The sequence below is a fragment of the Canis aureus genome, chromosome 12 (genome assembly GCF_053574225.1).
Source record: "Canis aureus isolate CA01 chromosome 12, VMU_Caureus_v.1.0, whole genome shotgun sequence".
Lineage (NCBI taxonomy): Eukaryota > Metazoa > Chordata > Mammalia > Carnivora > Canidae > Canis > Canis aureus.
Genome location: NC_135622.1, coordinates 2155999 through 2176728, shown reverse-complemented (window position 1 = coordinate 2176728; position 20730 = coordinate 2155999). Strand labels below are relative to the sequence as shown.

At 40.2% G+C, this 20730-nt stretch overlaps 1 protein-coding gene across 50 annotated transcripts in view; it reads right to left on the bottom strand.

Annotated features, from left to right (window-relative positions):
• Positions 1-4711: 4711 nt before the first annotated feature.
• LRIG2 (leucine rich repeats and immunoglobulin like domains 2) overlaps positions 4712-20730 on the bottom strand; it is a 154815-nt gene continuing 138796 nt past the window's right edge. For 46 of the 50 annotated variants that reach the window (XM_077916129.1, XM_077916139.1, XM_077916138.1 and 43 more), the window contains 6 exons: positions 18338-18658; positions 16987-17268; positions 15170-15619; positions 14405-14569; positions 12150-12440; positions 4712-9983 (listed from right to left, as the gene is read on the bottom strand). In XM_077916129.1, the coding sequence (XP_077772255.1) occupies positions 9757-9983; positions 12150-12440; positions 14405-14569; positions 15170-15619; positions 16987-17268; positions 18338-18658 (1736 nt within the window). In that variant the 3' untranslated portion in view covers positions 4712-9756. Of the gene's footprint in view, positions 9984-12149; positions 12441-13099; positions 13252-14404; positions 14570-15169; positions 15620-16986; positions 17269-18337; positions 18659-20730 lie in introns of those variants that run through there. The other 4 variants (XM_077916131.1, XM_077916163.1, XM_077916176.1 and 1 more) reach the window with 3 other exon arrangements.

Below are 20730 nucleotides of genomic sequence, written 5' to 3'. Positions count from 1 at the left end.
GGTCAAATTTGTGGACCAAGGAAGACTGAAGAATAATGTTCATTGGAGGTCAGCTCACGCAACACACTTCCTGGGAGGTTCAGGACTTGTTTCCCACTTCCGTCATTTAAACTAGACAGGCTCTTCATCCCCTGTAAAGTCCCATGCACATGTTTATAATTATTCTTCTTCTGAAGTGAGTTCCCTCTCCAGAGAGTTAAGAGGAACAATGGGAAGAAACAGACACCCTGGGGGCAGTGACGAGGGAGGGTCTATGCACCTGGAAAAACCACACTAAAATTCAGAGCTGGAAGGGGCCTCTGAGAGCACCTGGTGACTTCCCAAGATCATGTGGTTGGCAAGGGGCAGAGCTGGTCAGAATTCCAGTCCCACTGACTCCTCGCTGGGGGCACTATTCACTTAGTCATCATTTTAGGAGGCTGTGTCTAGTTTCTAAATAAAGTCCAGCTAGCAATCCAGATCTCCTGTGCTACCCCCTGAAATGACCCTGAGAAAACGGTTGACATTGCCTATCTTGAGTAGGTGGAATAGGATGGAGTGGGTAGGGCAGGGCAGGGGGAGCTTTCCATCCTGAGTCCCCTGAGTCAAGCTAACAACAGCCAAAACTTACTGAGCACTGTGCTGGGCACCATGCTTAGTACTTTGTATGCATTAGCTCGTCTAATCCTCTCAACTACCCTAATAGGTAGGCCTGATTATTTCTACTGTACAAATGAGGAGGATGTGGCACAAAGGACCTAAGGAACAGGCTTAAGCTCCCACAAGGGATAGGAGTAGTAAGGTCTGGCGGGTTGTAGTCCGGCTCTGTTCTACACCAATGCCAGTCCTCTGAACCACGTACTTTTAAAACCATATGGTAAATGCAGGGCCCAGGGAAACTCAAATTAAATTTTGCTGACCGCAGGGAATCCTCATGCTCTGGCTAGGTGTCCCAGACCCCCCCAAGTGGGGATCTCCACCACAGTGGCACATTCAGGACTTCACGGTTTCTTGCTTCCTCTGCCCAGACTCTTTAGGCTGGGAGGTTGCGGAAACGTAAGTCGAGCAGTAAGCAGGGAAACATTCAGGACTGGAGGCTTTAGTGGGGACAGAGGAAAGCAGGTTTGTTTTCTCAACCACAGGTATTCTAAAAGACACGCCCTGCCTTCAAGAGCTACAGAAGGAATCCCGTGAAGGCTCCCAATGGGAGGAACACTGAGACTTTCCACAGGGAAGATCGGGAGGTAATTTTTAAACTTTTAACCTTGCTGGGTGGTAGTCTTTTGAGCTCAAGGGACCTTAGGAAAACAGGACACATTTGGCAGGTGAGACAGGCAAGTAAGGTGTGAGAAGATGCCCTTGCTCGTGGAGGGGTGGGGCCCAGGAGGCAAAACTCCTGCCAACAGGATGCACTGCTTTTTCTCCAGATCTGCAATTGTGATTTTGTGCTTCTCCAAAATTCTCAGCACTGCACACTTGAATCTTAAAGTCCCTCTTCAGTGAGAGCACATCTGTGTGGTCCCCAAGCCACCCGCAGGTCACAGGTATGAAGAACAGGGCCCTGGGAGCCGCAGTAATTCACTGTTGGACAACTGGATTTCTTCTCTGCACAGTTTCTGGCACATGCACACTCCTGCACTTGTCTCTGGAGCTCCTCCAGAAGAAATCATTCGAGCTAGCCTCCTTCACTGCCGACCTTCACCACATGCCTTCTTGTTTTTGAGACAGAGGGATTCGCATTGGCTTTGATGGAGCATTTAAAAGGTCTACAAAATCAAACTGCTTGATCTGGTGTATAACTCAAGTCTTCCACGCATGGAATTCTACTTACTGATGTAAAAACCTGGCTTCTTCTTGGGAGAGAAGAATAGGAGCTTAAAGGCACTTACTCTCGAATGCTCCAAATGCCCTGCCTCTTTGTTCCCAGAGGCACTCAACTTAGACTTACCTGTAAACACACGTTGGTTTCTTGCATCTGGCGAACGCTGTTCAGAGCTGCAGTCACCTTTTGTTTGAATCCCGGTGAGGCTAGTGATGTGCATGCGTGCATCAGGGATACAGGTAAGCTGGCCAGCACCCCGCATTTGCATTGCCAGTTTCTCTCCAGGACTTTGCAGTACGGAAAGCACTGACTGGGATCAGAAGATCTAGAACGCGGGCTTTGGATTATGTGACCACAGGCAAATCGCACAGCCTGAATGTAAGAAAATTCTGCCAAGCTGGTTATTGGAAGACTGCATTAGTTTGCTCAGGCCGTCTTAGACACCACAAATGAGATGCCTTACACAACAGTTGGGTTTTTCTCAGTGCTGGAGGCTAGAAGTCCATGATCCATGTGTCAGCAGGTTTGATTACTTCTGAATTCTCCCTGGTTGGCCTGCAAGTGGCTGCCTTCTTACTGTGCCCTCATACGCTCTTTCCTCTGTGAACATACATGTCTGGTGATGAAATTTCTTCTTCTAAGGACACCAGTCATACCGGATTAGGGCCTACCCTGATGATCTCATTGTAACTTCATTACCTCCTTAAGACATTATCCAGTCACCTACTGAGGTCCTGGAGATTAGGGCTGCGGCATCTGAATTCGGGGAACACACAATTCAACCCATAACAAAGACTGAAGGACAAAGGTGATAAAAGCTCACATTTTTCCTGTCTTTGGCATAAGGAAAAAACTTGTGGTTTGGAATTCTTCAGCATCACTTCTAGCTCCTGGTTCTGTTGCTTGCTAATTATATAAATTTGGGCAAGTTGCTTGTTTCATCAGCTGTAAAATGGGAAAAGAGTATCTCCTCAAAGCGATTTTTGTGAAGATCAAGTGCTGAAGTGGTTAACAGTATCTGGAAGGGGTGGGCACAGTGTATTTGCTATTACTGCAGTATTTCCTCCTAGCAATAATTGTGATTATTGCCTCCTACTTGCTTCTTTTTGTCCAAGTGCTTTGTCAACTAGCCTTGGTGATGGCCGGTGAACCAAATAAAGTGAGAAATTTCTGTCCTAGGGATTTCAAGAAACATTGCTCGGTTGGCTAAGAGACAGCAGCAGAGGTGGCAGCAGGAATTTCCCCAGTGGAGCCTTACTTCAGCGATTACACAAGTCCGCATCAGACCCCAGTATCGGACCATGGCCCTCTCAGTGTGATGGCCCACCCGCTTCCTCTTCCTCTTCCTCTTCACGTAGTTCATGACGGTTTCCCCAGTAACAAAAGCCACAGGCAGCCCCACCGAAGAATCTTGCCAGAGGACAACAGGACTAGAAAACAAACCGCATGCTACAAAAACTCTCATCATGCAAGCAAGCAGCTTTAGGTACGAGCTGAAAAGGTGTTTTAAGTCACTGCTTCCAGTCAGGAAGGCCTCAAGGAACAGAAGTCTGGTTCTCAGTTTCGATCATTCTAAACCAGCAAGAATAAAAAGAACTCTAGAAATCAGTAAGACCAATCCCCATCATGACCTATAACCATGTAACGACATGGTTACTCTAAAAAGCAGTCTGCAGATCTGTGCCTACCCATAGACTATCTGCTACTGGTCCATGACAAAGTACAGAAATCAAGAGTAACATTTAGAAACTTTAACAGCAGTTTGACAGTAATTTTATATCCATTCAATCTATAATAAAAATATGGTTGTATTTTGTCTTATTTTTTCTAGAAATTCACTTAACTATATTTTACAAAAGTACTGGTCCATGGCCACTAGTTCAAGCAGCATAGTGCTGGGTTACAAGCTTCTAAATACTTTACTGTGAACAAGTCTAATAACTTAGCAGGATGAGGCTGCTTGGGCTCCAGTATATCCCCCTCCAAATAAAAAAATACAATAAAACCACAGCATTTTTCTTCATTCCACCTTGTAAGAAAAAAAAAAAAAAGATACATTGTTTTCTTATCAGGAATATAATAAAAATCAGCTTCCACTGTACATTCCAGTCCAAACTTCATCATATTGGACGTCATCAATGTCCAGAGGACCTTTTATTCAAATATTTCTGAGGACCACAGATACAATACCCCATTCAAAACTAAAAGGTATCAGTGGGGAAAATTCTGGATGTGAGTCAGAAAATCTGGATTCAAGTCCTGGCTTTACCACCTAAAAGCTCTTTTGACATTAAGTGATAATCTCACTGAGCCAATTTCTTTAACCACAAAAGACATGGAGATTACAAATGATCTGCCCAATCTGCATCTTATGAGTGTTGTGAGATTCAAACAGAGAATGTCTGTGGAAAGTGTCCCATAAAGTGCAGAAGTACATGATGGAATATTGTGGGCCCAGCCTTCAAAGAATAAAATAGGAGCTTTTTGACAATCTCAAAAGAAATAGTACCTAATATAGTACAGTGAGGAAGCTGACCAGAATACTGATATTCCTCAAACATTTTGCTAATTTTGAAACAAACAATATGCCTTCAAATCCTTCCCTGTGTAAAAAGCACTTATTTTCTAATGAACTATTAAGTGTGTTTGTTTCCATTCTGCCAGGCATCTAGCATCACGGTGGACACAATGAGGCAGGCAAAGAAGAGCACACAGCATCAGCCCTTGGGCGGCCCACAGCTGCAAGGGTGTTCCAGGGGCAGGCTCCAGATAGTACGGGACTCAAACACAGCAGAAACCAGAGAGAGGCAATGACTCATACAACTATTTGGAGACCCTCTCAAAGAACCACAGACTTAAAAATACACCATTTCCCTCCTATACTTCAGGCAAGAGAAAACCAGAAAATCGTAATGTATTTTAGCTTTATTGGAGACATAGTACAGTAGACAGACAGGTAGACAAACACATGCCTTATAAAATATACATTCTCATGTGTGAGAAAATATAAATAGATACTAGGGAAGGACCACACGGAACAACTTGGCTTATAACTCTCTTTTGGTACGTCTAGTACCAGGGCTGCTCAGACTGACGTCCTCTGATGGGAGAAAGGGGGAACAGAAGAAATAGTAGGTAGAAATAGTCTATGGATCAAGAGGCCACTTTAAGTAGCCAAGAGATATTCCAAGAGCACTTGACCACCTGATGATCAATTCTCTTTCAAAACAGTTGGGAGTTGATAAAAGATCACTTTACTCTTTATATCTAAAAACAGGCTCAAATCAAGTTGTTTTTTCATCATCACCCCACCCCACCCATTGGTGGAGATTATTAGGACTGCTAAGAAATACTCAACACACAACTTTGGAGCACGTCCAAATATTATTCTCATACACACAGACACACACATATATCCCTACACACACATATATCCCTACCTCTTATTACCCACAAAATCTTCAGATGATTCGTGGGCTTGCAGGTGTTGTTTTGTATGGAGCAGCTTGTAATATTATCTCTTAATTTAGAACTTAAGTTATTTTTGTCAACAAATCAGGCAGTTGTCCAAAAAAGAAAAAAAAAAAAAAAAGAAGGCTAACTGATGTTGGTTTAGACTGTACTCTAAACAAAACAGTTCTAAGTTAGAAGCAGGAGGGGAGGACATCTGCCAGACTGAACTGGGAAAGAGAACATATCATAGAAGAATGAGACATTCCCTGCATTTTTGTTGCCAAAAATCTCAGCTCAACCTTTTAAGGCCCACACAATTACCTCTGTAATCTGCATTAAGAAGCAAACTCAGAAATGGAGCACATAGCAAAAAATTGCAGTATATTTACTTCTGTTGCTCCATTACCTCCTAGAATTTCTGTGGACTTTTTAAAAAATTTTATTTATCTATTCATGAGAAACAGAGACAGAGAGAGGCAGACACACAGGCAGAGGGAGAAGCAGCTCCATGCAGGGAGCTTGATGTGGGACTCAATCCTGGGTCCCCAGGATCACACCCTGGGCTGAAGGCGGCACTAAACCGCTGAGCCACCGGGGCTGCCCAATTTCTGTGGATATTAAAATGACTGGAAAAGGCTAGAACGCACTTGAGTTATATACTGGGTGAAAGGCTAAACACCACAATTCCAACCCCATTCCAACTGGAGTCCTGCTAAGAAGAAACAGGAATAAAAATTAAAGAGTAAAAAGGAGGGTTATAATATATAAGTTATTAAAGTTTTTATTATGGTAATGCCATTTGTGTAACTAGTTATAGACTTTAGATAAGCCCAGACTTTCATGTTTTCAGCCATTAACCCAGGAGAGGCTCCTTCTGTTAACCAAAAACCAAAACTCTTTAGCTGAAAAAAATTTCTTAAGTGCTCTATACTTACGGCATATAAAGGATTTTGAAGGAAAAAAGTTTTAGAACTGTTGGATTGCTTCTGGAAATTTCCAATGATAAAACTGAGACCTAAAAGTCATCTTGCTCATTCCATTCTCAATGTAGACATTTCTTCAATGCTACTAAAATGATTTAGCCTCCATGCGTACTTTTCCCACAAAATGCTGATTATTCTAATTATCGGACAAACCTGTTGGAGAATTAATTTATACAGAATCACTGGCAAGTGTATACTGCACCTCCCTGTTAAGTTCTGCCCCACAGAACAGGGGCAGACATAACCCATCCTCAGGAATACAGAGTGACTAATCCTGTTTCTTGGCAACACTTTAATTAAAGGCTTTAATCATATCTCCCATCTTTTAGGAAAATAGGTAACAGAGTCTATGCTGCTTGATGTCTTACTGTTGCTTTTATAGCACCACCATGGGCAGTGAGAAGGCAACTATTTTTAAATATGAAAGTTACCTTTCAGAAAAATACACATAAAACACTGTGAGAGGGCACATTAGAGGGTTTCTGATACTTCGAATCCCATAGAGCAACCTGTACAACTAGGGAAAGTGCTTTAGAAGCTGCTGAATGAATGACAGAAAGCCAAAGGCTTGGGTATAGACCATGTGCCAGTAGGGTGTGAGTTAAAGAAGATGCTATTTCTTCCAGGTAGACTTGAAGAATCAGCCTGAGAGGGGCACAAATTAAGAGGATATATGTAACCCTACCGATATGCGATTACCACTGGGTGAGGGGCAGAGTAGTTCTCTTGGCATCTTAGTTTGCCTTGCTTGCAATGTCCCTGATTAAAGAGGCAGACATCACATTGCTGGGAAAACACTGATGAGCCACTAACCCTGTTTACAGTAGAGGGAAAAATCACTGCTTGGTCAAAAACATGCAATAATGAAAAACTTCAGGAATTTCTTCTCCTAAGATTAGAATTTATTACATTTATTTTTATTTTTTTAAGACCTGGGGTAGGCTCTTCACGTTTAAACAAACTCTGGACTAGTCTTTTAGTTACTTCAGCAAGCTAAGGGCATCTGGAAGGACATCTCAGTCATTTGAGTTGACATTAGAGAGAAACTGGTCATTCAGGAGCCCAGATTCTGACAGTCATAGGAGGAGCAGGACCACTGCTAGAGCAGAGGCAGCACTCCTGTCGTCTAAGTTTCCTAGAACATTGGTTCACAGCCTGCTTTGCAGTCCTGTCACCCATGACAGCTAATGTTCACCTGCAGCCTCGCTCTAACTACACCTTTTCATTCAAGAAAAGTTCGTCAGAATTTGAGTGAAAGGAGAGGACAGTCACAAGATAACCTGTATGAGTGGATACATTTGAAAGGTTAGGGGTCACAAGCTAGCTGCAAATCAGTCACTGCGCACCCCTCAAATGATTCTGCTGCTCTGGCATGTGGCAGCATTAGCATTCAGACCTGCTGCTCTATAGAGCAATCGGTAGTTTCCATTGAGTCAAGATTCCTTGTTTACTGAGATGGTTTCAAAACAGAATAGCTCTTCTCCTCCTGAGTATTTCTTACACTGTCCCTCCTACTATGGAGGAAGTGAATCTGGCTCAAGTCAGAGTAAGCAACATCACTCTTGTTACTCTAACAAACATTTCATGAAAGCAGCTTTTTATTAGAGTAGCATAATCCTCCTTGGTTCCTGGAGGGATCACAGATTCACAGAATGTTACAGCTGGAAAGGGCTTAAGAGCATCTAGCAGAATGCCCTCATTTCATAAATGAGAAAATCAGGCTGAGAAGACACTTGCCCCTGATTGCACAGCCAGTAAGGAGCAGAGCTGGGAACAAAATCAGGTCTCCTGATTCCAAGTCAGTCCTGTACAGATTACAGTACAACCTAGTAAGGAAGAAGAGGAACCACAAGTTGAGAAGATAGGAAAATAGTGATATTTAAGAAGTTCAAAGTAAAAATAAACAGAGGCCGACAGTTTAAAAAAGCAAAGAGCGAATGGCTTGGTGGTACAAAACAGCTAAAGCGATGCGACTGCCTATGGGAGAAAAAGCTAAGATTGAAAACTAGTATGCAATTCAACTTTCTGGCAAAAAGGAAAGATATGTGAGTCTAGAGCCCCTGAAATGCACAATAACTAAGAAAAAGATATTTTCATTTAAATGATGCAAGTTATCCAGTATGCGACTGGTACTCACTAAATTGAGAGGACAGAATCTGATAGCCTAGGTAAGGAAATCTGAAAGCACAAAGAAAAAAAAGAACTTCAGTCCTTTACATTCTAGGAGAGTATTAAATCCTTTGTTTACATAAAGCTTTTCCTATCAGAAATTCAAGAGAACTTTTTGGCTGAAATAATCACTTGTATAAAACAAGGAAAACACTAAAGCTTTAGAGTATAAGCATTTGTGCACATTTGACTTACTCCCAAAAGCACTCTTCCCTTCTTAAGATACACTGTGCCTTGGTAGAAGAGATATAAAAAAATAAAAAAATAAAAAAATTAACAGAAAAGTAGCAATCTTTGGTTTCCTCATCATCTAAGTACTTTGCTGAAAGAAGATATTCCCAAAGGAAATTTTCCTTTGTCCATGTGCACATGACTATGACAAGACTGCTAGGCTTTTGAGTCTTTTTATGCTAGAAAAGTAATATTATCTGGCACTTGTAAACAGATGGTAAATGACTAAATGTATGAACTTTTAGTTATGAAGAAAGTGGTTAATTACACCAAGACTGTGTGTTTATGTGTATGAAATCACTAAGTATCCTGCCTCTATACATATACTCCTTAACAAACACATTTTTAAAACTTTAAACAAAGTTTTTAGGTTCACTAAACCACGTTATACAAATTCTGTGGTCTGAGAAGCTGTTGTCAATATTATAACTGGATATTATATATAATTTTGGCATATCAAAAATATTTACAATGCATCGACATATGGTGAATGAATACAAAAATTATTTATAAATGTACATATATTTACAATGGGATCCCTGGGTGACAGGGATAAAAAAAAAAATAATCATTCACAAGAATACAAAACCCCTTAATGTGGTAACAGTTGATCAAGCCCAGAATTCTTGTCAAAGACCTTGAATATCAAAGCGCCAGTCTCAATTAGATGCTTAAAACCACTGAAGAATCCCAGACACACTTCCCAGAGGGCTCCAGAGTTATTTCTGTTCCTTGGAAGACACTAGAACAGTGATGTTTTCTCAGAATCATTCTGCAGGTTGAGACAACCCAGCATGTTAAGCAGCAATAAAGACTCTCCCTAATAGGCAACGCACAGCTGGGCACATCCCTGTGGAACCATCAGGAAGCACGTTTGTCCTGTATTTTCCTTTGCCGTGCTGCACACATTTTATTAGATATACCCATTTCTGTCAGCCGTCTCCCCTTCTTCATCAGGAGTAAGCCCAAACAAATGCCTGGCCCACCTTGGTGGGGTCAGATGTAATTGTAGGCAGGGTAAAGCAAATGCTGACTCTAGGGTTTCTTCTGAACTCTGAGGTAGTAAATACAAAATTAACTAACTTGAGTCTTTGCTCAGATTTCATTCTGGAGTGAGTTTCATGTGCCCTCTCCACCATCCTGAATGTTCCGAGTCCTACTAAAATCAAAAGTGTGGTCGTGCAACCTGTAACAGGGCATGGGAGAAGTGGAACAGTCTGGGCCACTCTCTGCCAGACCTTCATTTTGATGGAGTTGTGGTCGCTCAAGGACTGGCTGCTGGGAAAACGGAGGATGAGGCAGGCCTAGTTCTTTGCTTATGTTCCACAGAGGCCGCTGCAATGTTTCTGAGAATGAAAGACAATGATCAAGGGCAAATGGAAGTTCAAAATTAATGGTTTAAAACTTAATTATTTTTTACTCAAATCCCCCCAGAAATAGATACCCAATACTCCTTAAATAAGGACATTGAGAGCAAATATATACTCCCATCTTCTTAGCAACATTTAACAAAAGGAAACAAAATAGAACCTGGAACCATGGAATTTCAAGACCTTCTACTCAGCAATCTTAACCAATTATTTACTGAAACCATGCAATACATCCTCCACTTTCATCTATTATTAGTGGTTCTGCTGCTAAAATTTAAAAATAAAATTCTTCAGACACGTGGAAACAAACTAAAATAGTATCCATACTGTAGTGAAAGTTGCATGATACAGACAAAAATCACTGATTCAACACAGCCTTTACAGCTTTAAATAACAAATGCATATGTTAAAAAAATTGTTTTAAAAATAAACTATTTCCCTCCAGCTTCTAGAATACCAATAATTCTAAAACAAAATAACAACTCAAAGCAGCAATTTTAAATTAGATTATGTGTACTTTGGTTTCAAAAATATGCATTTCTCATTCACCTTATCTACTGCAGTGGTGTGTGAGCTCTTTCCCCAAATAATATTTGCTGAAAGCTATAATAAATTCATGGGGATGCATTTTGGAAAAAGTTAGGCAAACATTCTGGAAACAAACGCTCAGAAATAAAAACAAAACCCATGTGAAAAGTAAGGTAGGGCAGGGTTTCTTAAGCTTTAACACACATACAAATAACTTGGGGATCTTGTTAAAGACTCTGGTTCACTGGGTTTAGGGTGGGAAACTTGATCTGCATTTCTAACAAGCTCCTAGGTAATGCTGAAGCTGAGACCACACTCTGAGTAGTAAGGAGCTAGAGCACCCCAGGTAGGAATGAGCAATGCACCAAAGCACTCATATGCTGATTTCCTCAGTTATAGACCAAATTAGTAATTAAGCTATCCCCTACTGTTAGGAAAAGGATGCACTGCATTTTTGGTTCTACTTAAAGTCTTTTTACGTGTTACCCTTTTAGGACATGGGAACACGGGTTTAAGTGTTGGCGCACTTCTTTCATAGACACTGAACTTTAAAGACAAGGGACTTAACTTCAGTGAGCAACAGTACACTTTTCTCTGATGTGTGCCCTCTTTAGAAATCTTTGGTCTCTTAATCAAGAACAAGAGAGCACATCCTAAAAGTCCCACGTCAGATCATTTACTCCTGCTAGAACCATCCCTGGAAGCATCTGTAGTCCTCACTCCCACCCGATTTCCTGTGCTCTTCCATTTTAGATCAACAGGAAGGTGACAACTGATGAAAAACCTGGACAGGAAGACCAGCTCAGTAGTGTCCTTCAGGGTTTGGAAAGAGTTTTGTTTTACTGACTGAGTTGTTACCAAATGCCTCATCTGCACAATGTGACATGTGTTTCTTTTCTTGGGTCATGTGGAAGAGCAGCCACTATCCCACAATTGCTTCCCCACTTCTGGCCCTGGATTATAACGCCTCACAGACGAAAGCAAACACTGGCTAAGTGATACTGATGTTCAATATTTACCTGATAGCACAGTAACCAAATCATTTTTACACCTCCTCAGTAAAAACCTCCACCAGGGCAGCCCCAGTGGCGCAGCAGTTTAGCGCTGCCTGCAGCCCAGGGTGTGATCCCGGAGACCCTGGATTGAGTCCCATGTCAGGCTCTCTGCATGGAGCCTGCTTCTCCCTCTGCCTGTGTCTCTGATTCTTTCTCTCTCTGTGTGTCTCTATGAATAAATAAAATTAAAAAAAAAAAAAAAACCTCCACCAAATTATATCCTCAGCATTTCCAACCCCCATTATTTAAATAAAGATGGAGGAAAAAATTAATACCTATATGAAGCTTTTTTTAAAGCTTTTTCTATGTGGCTTCTGAATTTTTAAGTGTGATCTTGATACTCCCACAGAAGCTGTTTTCATCCTACAGATGCAACTTCTCTATAATTCTAATCTGAAAATCTCTGGCTCTCGTTTACATCAGCTAGCAGAAACTAATTACTCTATTATACCAATTTGTTTGCTTCCTGTCAAATCAGAGTGCTACTTATATGACAGAAGGAAAAATCAAGTAGGTGAGAGTAAAAACAAAAATAAACAAAAAACACTGTGCCCTTTACCACTGCTCATCTGTGTGGAGGGAAGTTTCTTCTCATTTATCCTCTCATGGTTGGTGGGAAAGGAAGCCATCTCTCTGTCTGCTGCCAATATCAGGCTCTCCAGGGTAGGGGCATCTTGGGGAGGATGTGCCAAGTATGTCTCCTTGGGCATCTGGACCATGAGGTTGGACAGTGTCTGATCTAGAACATCTTCCTCAGCAATATAGGTGTATGGACAGTATTCTCTGGTCCTGGAGTAGATATTGGCATTGTCATAGCAATCGGAGCAAATAACCCGGGTACCAGTGCCACCTGATAACAACACAGGAAAGAATCCTTCAGTTAAGGAGTCAGCTTTGCTGATCACCAGTTTTCTTCACCAGCTATGACCATTATCACACTAGCTGGCATCAATTCAGCACTTACTCGATAAATCAGGTAAAGTGTCAAGGTCTTTCTGTGAATTACAGCATCCCTATGAGGTAGGTACTATTATCTTCATTTTACAGATGGGATAACTACAACACAAAGAAATTAGGGAACTTGCTCAAAGACAAAGCTGAAATCTGAACTCAGGCACTCTGGCTCCAGAGCCCAATGCTCTTGAATGCTACATCAAACTATCGCTGTCCAGTCTGGATAAGATCATGCCCAAATCAAGGGAACCAAGACATGGCTGCACTGTGCTACAAGACACATGTTCGGCTTAAGCAAACTAAAGCAGAGAACAAGGAATTATGATGACTTCACTTCACAAAACCTGCATTAGTTTCATGAGCCAAGGGGTTAAGCAACACTCATTGCTAAGAGTTCCCCTAGAGGAAGCCTCTAATGGCCAAGAGCCCGACCTAACATATGTGAGTAGTCTGGCAGAAGTAAAGTTTAATAAGGAGCTCCCAGGACTGTTACGTGCTTTGAAAACTGCTAAAAGAGAGAAAAGACAGTGAGAAATAAAAGAGCAAGCAACTTACTCTTGATCACGCAACGGTGTTAGAACCCGAAGTTAGTTTGACCCAGAAGACAGTGTTCTTTCCCACCAATTTCAAAGAGTAGAGGCATTTAAAGATTCTTTTAAAAGCCAGAAGTACCCTTCTTTCCATGGAAAGCCAAAATAAAATCCAATCTATCCATTAAACAGATAAATTCTGTTAATGCTCAGCCTAAAAAAATCTCTGTACAAATAGAAAAGGCCTTTCATTTATACAGTATTTGAAGTAGTACACTGATTTGTTGAAAGGATCTGTGAGAATCTTGAGAAGTGCTTTATAAAATACTGCTTCTTTATTTTAAAAATGACAAAGTTAAAGCTCAGATTTGAGTAACTTGTTCATGGTCCCAGAGCTGGAAGCAGGAACTAGGAATCAAACCCAATTCTTCTATCCCTAGTTCACCTCCCTGAGTTCTGTCACTCCCTGTGGGAAGGGAGGAATGGGGGAGAGAAATAGTACTGAGAAGTTGGGTTCATTTAATTAGGAAATTTTGTATCTCCTTGAAGTTCTCCAACATATACTGAGAATCATCATTGCCTTTTAAACTTCAGTGAGTAGCCCCTGTCAGGAGACACAAACCTCTCCTGGATATGGTCTGAAGAATACTCATGCCTTAAAAAAATAAGACACCTCAAAAGAGTTTCTAGAGCATCTCCTTCTCACAAGAATACTTCGGTTTGGGAGTGTTGCTGGGTATACCACTCCTTTGTTTTGGGATGTGTTTCTCCTTTCTGTCAGATGATCTTCTCTGTTAAGACTTCAGTCAACTTCCATCTGATTTTGCATGGAGCCAAATGTTTTCACTGAGTATCTTACTTTGGAATGTTGCCTCAGGGGGTTGCTGGCTGAGTGGCTCAGTCAGGTGAGCATTTGCCTTCGGCTCAGGTCGGATCAAGCCCCTCATCAGGCTCCCTGTTCAGCAGGCTGCCTGCTTCTCCCTCTCCCTCTGTTGCTCCCCCTGCTTGTTCTCACTCTCTCCCTCTCTCTCAAATAAATAAGTAAAATATATTTTTAAAAAAATTTTGCCGGGGCACTGGAGTGACTCAGTAGTTGAGCATCTGCCTTTGGCTCAGGTCATGATCCTGGGGTCCTGGGATCGAGTCCCACATCAGGCTTCCCCTGCATGGGGCCTGTGTCTCTGCCTCTCTCTGTGTGTCTCTCTCATGAATAAATAAAATCTTAAAAAAAAAAAATGTTGCCTCAGGTTAGTGGGGAAAACCATACACTGAAAAATAAACTCAACAGAATAGGTGGTAACCGTAAGCATATACAACCAAGAGTCCTTACCATCAGTGCCCTTGTGTAAATATCCATTAGCAGGAGGCATAAGTTGCTGATGACTGCCTGCCTCAGAGTGGCTGTAGCCTTCCTGTGGCTCCGACAGTGTTCCTTGGGAAGACAAGTAGCTGGGAATGTCTGCAGGCAGATTAAGCTCCTCTGTAAAAGAGAGATCTGTAACTTTCAAATAAAGTCAGGCAACACTCAGAAGACTATTGTGCAAATGTGCTTCACTCTGATACATCTACTGGCCAGGAAATGTTAAGCACCTAGGAACTCAACAGGTCTTAGAATTTCCCCAAAAAACTATTTCTCGCTGAAATTCTTTTCAAAGTTTCATTTTAAAAGTACTACTAAAAGAGGCAAAACCTAATGTCTGAAATCTTATCCATACACATACTTTCACAATCTATCGACAGAGCCTCTTCTCTTTCAGGATTTCAGGGGAGGGGTATGAAAGATTGATCCCAGTCAGAAGGGCTCCATTCTTCCCCCACAGAGAAGCTAGGATGGAAATGAGCTTTAGGCATTAAAGAAAAAAGGTGCACATGTAATGTGTTTATAAGAGCAAAGTTTTGGGGCACTGTCTATAAATTCTTCAAATTATTCATCAGAGAGGTTCCATTATACCAAGGAAGTAGGACATTTTAACAGAAAACTCCTCCTACCACACATAAAGTGTCAAAGTTCATAGCTTTTTATATTTTATAATAAATCCTATACTACGTTCCTGACTCAAGTACAAGCCATAGGTGTCAATTGGGTACCACTCACCTGTGTTTGTGATACTATAGTCTTCATTCTTCCTTCTCATGTGGTAAATAACAATGACCCAGATCAAAGAGGTGCCCACAACACAGCAAACCACAACAATGATGACAATGCCAACTGTGGTCCAGCCATCATCTTCATGCCCAATGCTACTCTGGGAAGAGTCACAATTGGGAGATGAAATGACATTTAGGTAAATGTGACCACGTTCTGTCCCAAGGGTATTAGACATAATGCAGGTATATTTCCCTGCATCTTCCAGGCCAGCATCAACAATGATGAGAAGCTGATTTGCTGCAGCAAAGAAGTGCCGTTCTGTCACCAGCAGTGGCCCGTCATCTTTGGTCCAGTTGAGGCGAGGGGAAGGACTCCCTCCAGCTATGCACTGTAATACTGCAGTTTCACCTCGGGTTACTGTCTTGTCCTCCAGGGGTCTGATAAATGAGGGTGTCTCTAATAGAAAGATGCATAAAAAAACCATGTTAAACAGTTTTATTTCTTAAATCCTACTGAATTAGATAAATGAGGTGACCATGCAATAAATAAGCACTTTCAGGAGTGCCTGGCTGGCTCAGTGGGTTAAGTGGCCAACTCTGGATTTCAGCTCTGGTCATAATCTTATGGTCCTGGGATCAAGCACTGCATTGGACTCCACATGATGCAAGGAGTCTGCATGAGATTCTCTCTCTCTCCCTTTCCCCCTCTCACATCTCTAAAATAAATAAATCTTTAGAAAAAATAAGTAAGCACTTTCATATACTTGTGGGAAGATTAAAAGTCAGTGTTTTAGAAACGCAAAAGCCTAAAAAATCTTATCTCACTAATTCCACCTTGGGCAAGCTATCCTAAACAAGGAAGTCAAAGATTTATACACGAAGATGTTTATTCTGAAATTAGTTGTAATTTTTAAAAATAAAGGAAAAAGATCTTTAAATCTAGCAGGAGAAGGAGTAAGTAAACCATGGTACAGGCACATGACAGTTTTTGAAGACTTAATGACAGAGTAACCATTGTAAAGTAATAATATTTCAGAGGAAAAAAATAGTTATACAAAATTACATAAAAATATGTTTTAAAAAAAGTCCAGAATATGCCAAAATCTTTAACAGTATTTCAGTGACTTTCCCTTTTTCTAATTTTCTATACATTCTAAGTTTTTAAAACACTTATTCTTCTGATTACACAAGTAAATAACACAAACCAAAAACTTAAAAAACCTAACATTCAGGGGAATGGAGAACTAGAAAGCAGAATCTGCCATTTGAGTCCCATGAAAAGCATTCTCATAAGAAAAAAATTGGCTTGTCAGAGGAACTCTTTAGGGAAAAGACATTTTATTTTGCTAGAACACAGGATCAAAAAAAAGGAGCACATTGGAAGGAGAACAGGAAATCTAACCAGAAGATGGTCATTTTTTTGTACGTCAAATTTAAAAAAAAATGAACTAGGGGAAAAACAATAAACAATTAAATTGTGTGTGAAGCAGTATAAAACAACGGCAAACTCACTGCTGAAAAGCAGAAAAAACATATACAGACTAGAAACCTTCCAGGAGATATAGCAGGATAAATGGATTTCAGTGTCCAATTCATGTGATAAAGATCTCTAATTCTGCCATCACTACTTCCCCAGACTTCAGTTATCTGACCACTAATATCCCAGGCTGACATAACCCTTGCATGTATTGGCAAAATATAGTGACAAAGATATAAGGATGACAACTAAAGTCTCAAACTTAGACTTTTTGCCATTAAGACCAGAGAAGCCCCTTAATAAAAAGGCTCCAATGAAATCAGGGACCCACGGGGTAGTACACATACCTAATACTGTGAGTGAGGCATTTGCAGAGAGACCCCCAGCTATGTTCTGTGCCATGCAGCTATAGATTCCCATGTCTTCTATTTTCACGTTGGCAATGAAGAAGACATCATCCTCAGGCATGACGTGCATGCGTCTCTCTCGAGCCGCAGGGAAGTCAGTGCCACCATCTTTCTGCCAGGAAATCTGAGGTGCAGGGTGCCCCTCTGCAGCACACTCTAATCTGGCCATGGCACCAGTGCGAATAGTAAGATCCATTGGCGTTTTCAGGAAAGATGGCATCTCTGTTCCAAGAAAGATTATGAAACAAAGTGGGTGGGGTGAGAGGGGAATACACACACACACACACTCACACACGCACACATGCGCGCGCGCACACACGCGTTTACATACATACACAAATAAAAGAATCTATTAGGCAAAATACCAACTGTTACAATACTCCATTTCTTTCAGGCATGCTTTCTGGATTGACAGTAAATCCAACTTCAGAGGCCATCTTTTCTTTCTGAACCTCAGAGTACATGGAGTACGGTGATGACAAACTATCTTAGAACACATGACATGATCTGATCTCTCTGATGGGGAGAGGAAAGGCAGGAGGCCACAAACCTTTCTGAACTCTGTTATTTTAGAACCCACTATTTATTACAACTCTCTTATTTAAGAGACTAAACAGTGCTTTCCAAACTAACATCTACAAAGCTGTCATGACAAATGAATGCTAAAGAAATTTATACCAAAAAATATATAAATAAAATACAAAACATTTATACCTTCAAAAAATCTCATAAAACAACAGAGTAAGACATAAGTTAAGTCTTTTGGGTGTACAAAACCTAAAATGTTTTAGTGATTCAATTCGATAGGTGATTGATTAATTAAACTGTTTTGGAGAAGTTCTTTTTTACAATCACAGTGAAGAAGAGCATTAATTGCAAAAATGATTCTGTGTGACTACATTTAGACAATGATAATGATCACTGTACCCAGAAATGTCCTACATACTCTATTACAAAGCCCTGTGAACAGTGTCAGGAATAAATTTCATAGTTTTCAGAACAGAATTATGATTTTAGAAAGAACAGAGAATTTCAGAAGAATTTTTCCAAAAGCATAAATAACAAGGAAAGCAGCCTATCTTCTAAGGCCATGGAAATCCCCTTTACCTACAACCAATTCATAGCTGGGGAAAACGGTAATCCAGTCTATACATTATTATAGCCCTAAAGACAAAATAGTAAAACTCCCTCCTCAAATGTCAGGCTTAGCCTCATTTTCTTGGCTAAGTGGTTCAAAAACTGAACATGAAAAATCCTTCTAACTATAAAACTATCAGGGAGAATTCCTTACCATTCACAGTCAGTTTGGCTTTATTAGAATAATTAGAACCAAAGTGATTAGTAACGATGCACTGATATTCTCCTTCATCTGTGAAATTCACATTGAAAAGATGTAAGACACTTGTATATTCTACAGCTTCTCCAGCTTGCTGCTGATAACGAACAAAATTCTCAATATCGATGTCATACAGGATTTCACCATCTTTGCGCCACACAGTAGACATGGGTGAATCACTGCTGCTCACTGCACTGCACGTCAGAGTCACATTCGTGCCTCTTAGAGCAATTGTAGTTTCAGGATGCATTTTTATTTGTGGCTTGAGAAAATCATCTAAGAGAAAAAAATGGGGCAGAAGCCAAGTCATTTATTTATTTTTGATTCTACAGATTTTGAAACAACGTAAAATTGTTTTGTATGGTTTACAAAATGGCATATTAAGATTGACAGACTACAGGGCTAGAATCCAATTCCTTTTTGTTGAAAGATAAGGAAAATGAGGCCCAGAAGGGTGAAATGACTTATTCAGAGTCAATGTGAGCTCCCAGCAAAGCTTGGATGAGAACCCAGGTTTTCAGACTTCAAGGTTTAAGCATGCTCTCTACTATCACTTATGGTTACTTATTCTTAGAATGTACTTAAGTATTACCAGTTACTGGGAAAAAAGAAAAATCTATATTCAAATTTCAAAACAAGTTCTAATTGTATTAGCTCTTGTTTATATGTAGAGATTATATATATAAACATATATATAATAATACCTATTATCTTTTTTGTGTCAATATAGAAAAGGGCAATTATAAATTTATATTTTACAGGGTATACTTATTAATAAAACATTAACTTGGGGGTGCCTGGGTGGCTCAGTAGGTTAAGTGTCTGACTCTTGGTTTCAGCTCAGGCCATGATCTTGGGATCCTGAGATCAGGCCCCACATCAGGCTCCATGCTCAAGCAAAGTCTGCTTGTCTCTCTCCCTCTGCTTCTCTCTCTACTCTCTCTCTCTGGAATAAATAAATAAAATCTTTAAAAAAAAATAAAATATCATTTGAACATACTTTGTATGTGTATAACTCCCACCTAAAATAGAAATTACAAATATCTTAAATGTCCAACTGAAGATAGGCTTAGGCCTGGCTAATAAAGTACAGATTCATAAATAATACTATGTAATTATATGTAAAAACAATGTAAGTATTTTGTGGGCTTGAACTTCCAAGTGTTCTAAGTATCTTTAAGTGATTATAAAAACAGATCTGGCAATATATGCGTGTCTAAACAATCAGACACTAGTGATCTGCAAGACAGTTACACTGATGTAAAAGTTCTACTGCCTAAAGCTAGGAATCAGTTATTCTACTTCAAAGGAAATTTAAGTATAAAGAAAAAATGTCTAGGCTGAGAAAGAACAATATAGATATATACTTGAAATTATGAGTAGTGGAATCATGACAACTTTTCATGACTCTCCCCCTACATCCCCCCAAAAAACTCCAAAATTTTGCCATCACTTTAGTCTTAAGAAACTACATCAAAAATAGAAACAACATGACCGATGCATTCATACCTTGCTGGTGACAACATAAACAAGGGCTATCTTTATGGATAATACCTGGTAGTACTTTTTAAGATCAACTTAAAAAATATATGTATTTTTGACTCAGTTATCTTACTGCTGGGTATGTATTCTATGGTTAACAACCCCCTAAAAGGGAAAGGCTTCATTCATAAAGATGCCATTATACTGATATTAAAAATGATCACTGATGATCACGCAAAGGAAAAAACTGTTTATGATGTATTAGGCCAAAGAATACAAAATTTAATCTACATAATATGAGAAGAGAAAAACAGAAAAATGGAAATAGATATGCTAGTTTGAAAGCACTCTGGTTTAATTTTTAAAAATTCTGTTGTTAAGACGGTAAGTGTGCAACACGCATCTTTTATGATCACACCACTATGAAACTAGAAATCAACCATAAGAAAAAAATCTTTAAAAAGCACAACCTATGGAGGTTAACCTATGGAGGTTAACATGCTATTAAGCCATGGAATGGGTCGGGCTACCTGACTGGCTCAGTCAGTAGAGTATTTGACTACTGATCTCAGGGTTCTGAGTTTGAGCCCCATGTTAGGTATAGGGATTACTTAAAAATAAATTATTTTTTAAGGTTTATCTATTTTATTTATTTATTTATTTTTAATTTTTAAAAAATTTTTATTTATTTATGATAGTCACAGAGAAAGAGGCAGAGACACAGGCAGAGGGAGAAGCAGGCTCCATGCACCGGGAGCCCGATGTGGGATTCGATCCCGGGTCTCCAGGATCACGCCCTGGGCCAAAGGCAGGTGCCAAACCGCTGCGCCGCCCAGGGATCCCAAGGTTTATCTATTTTAGAGAGA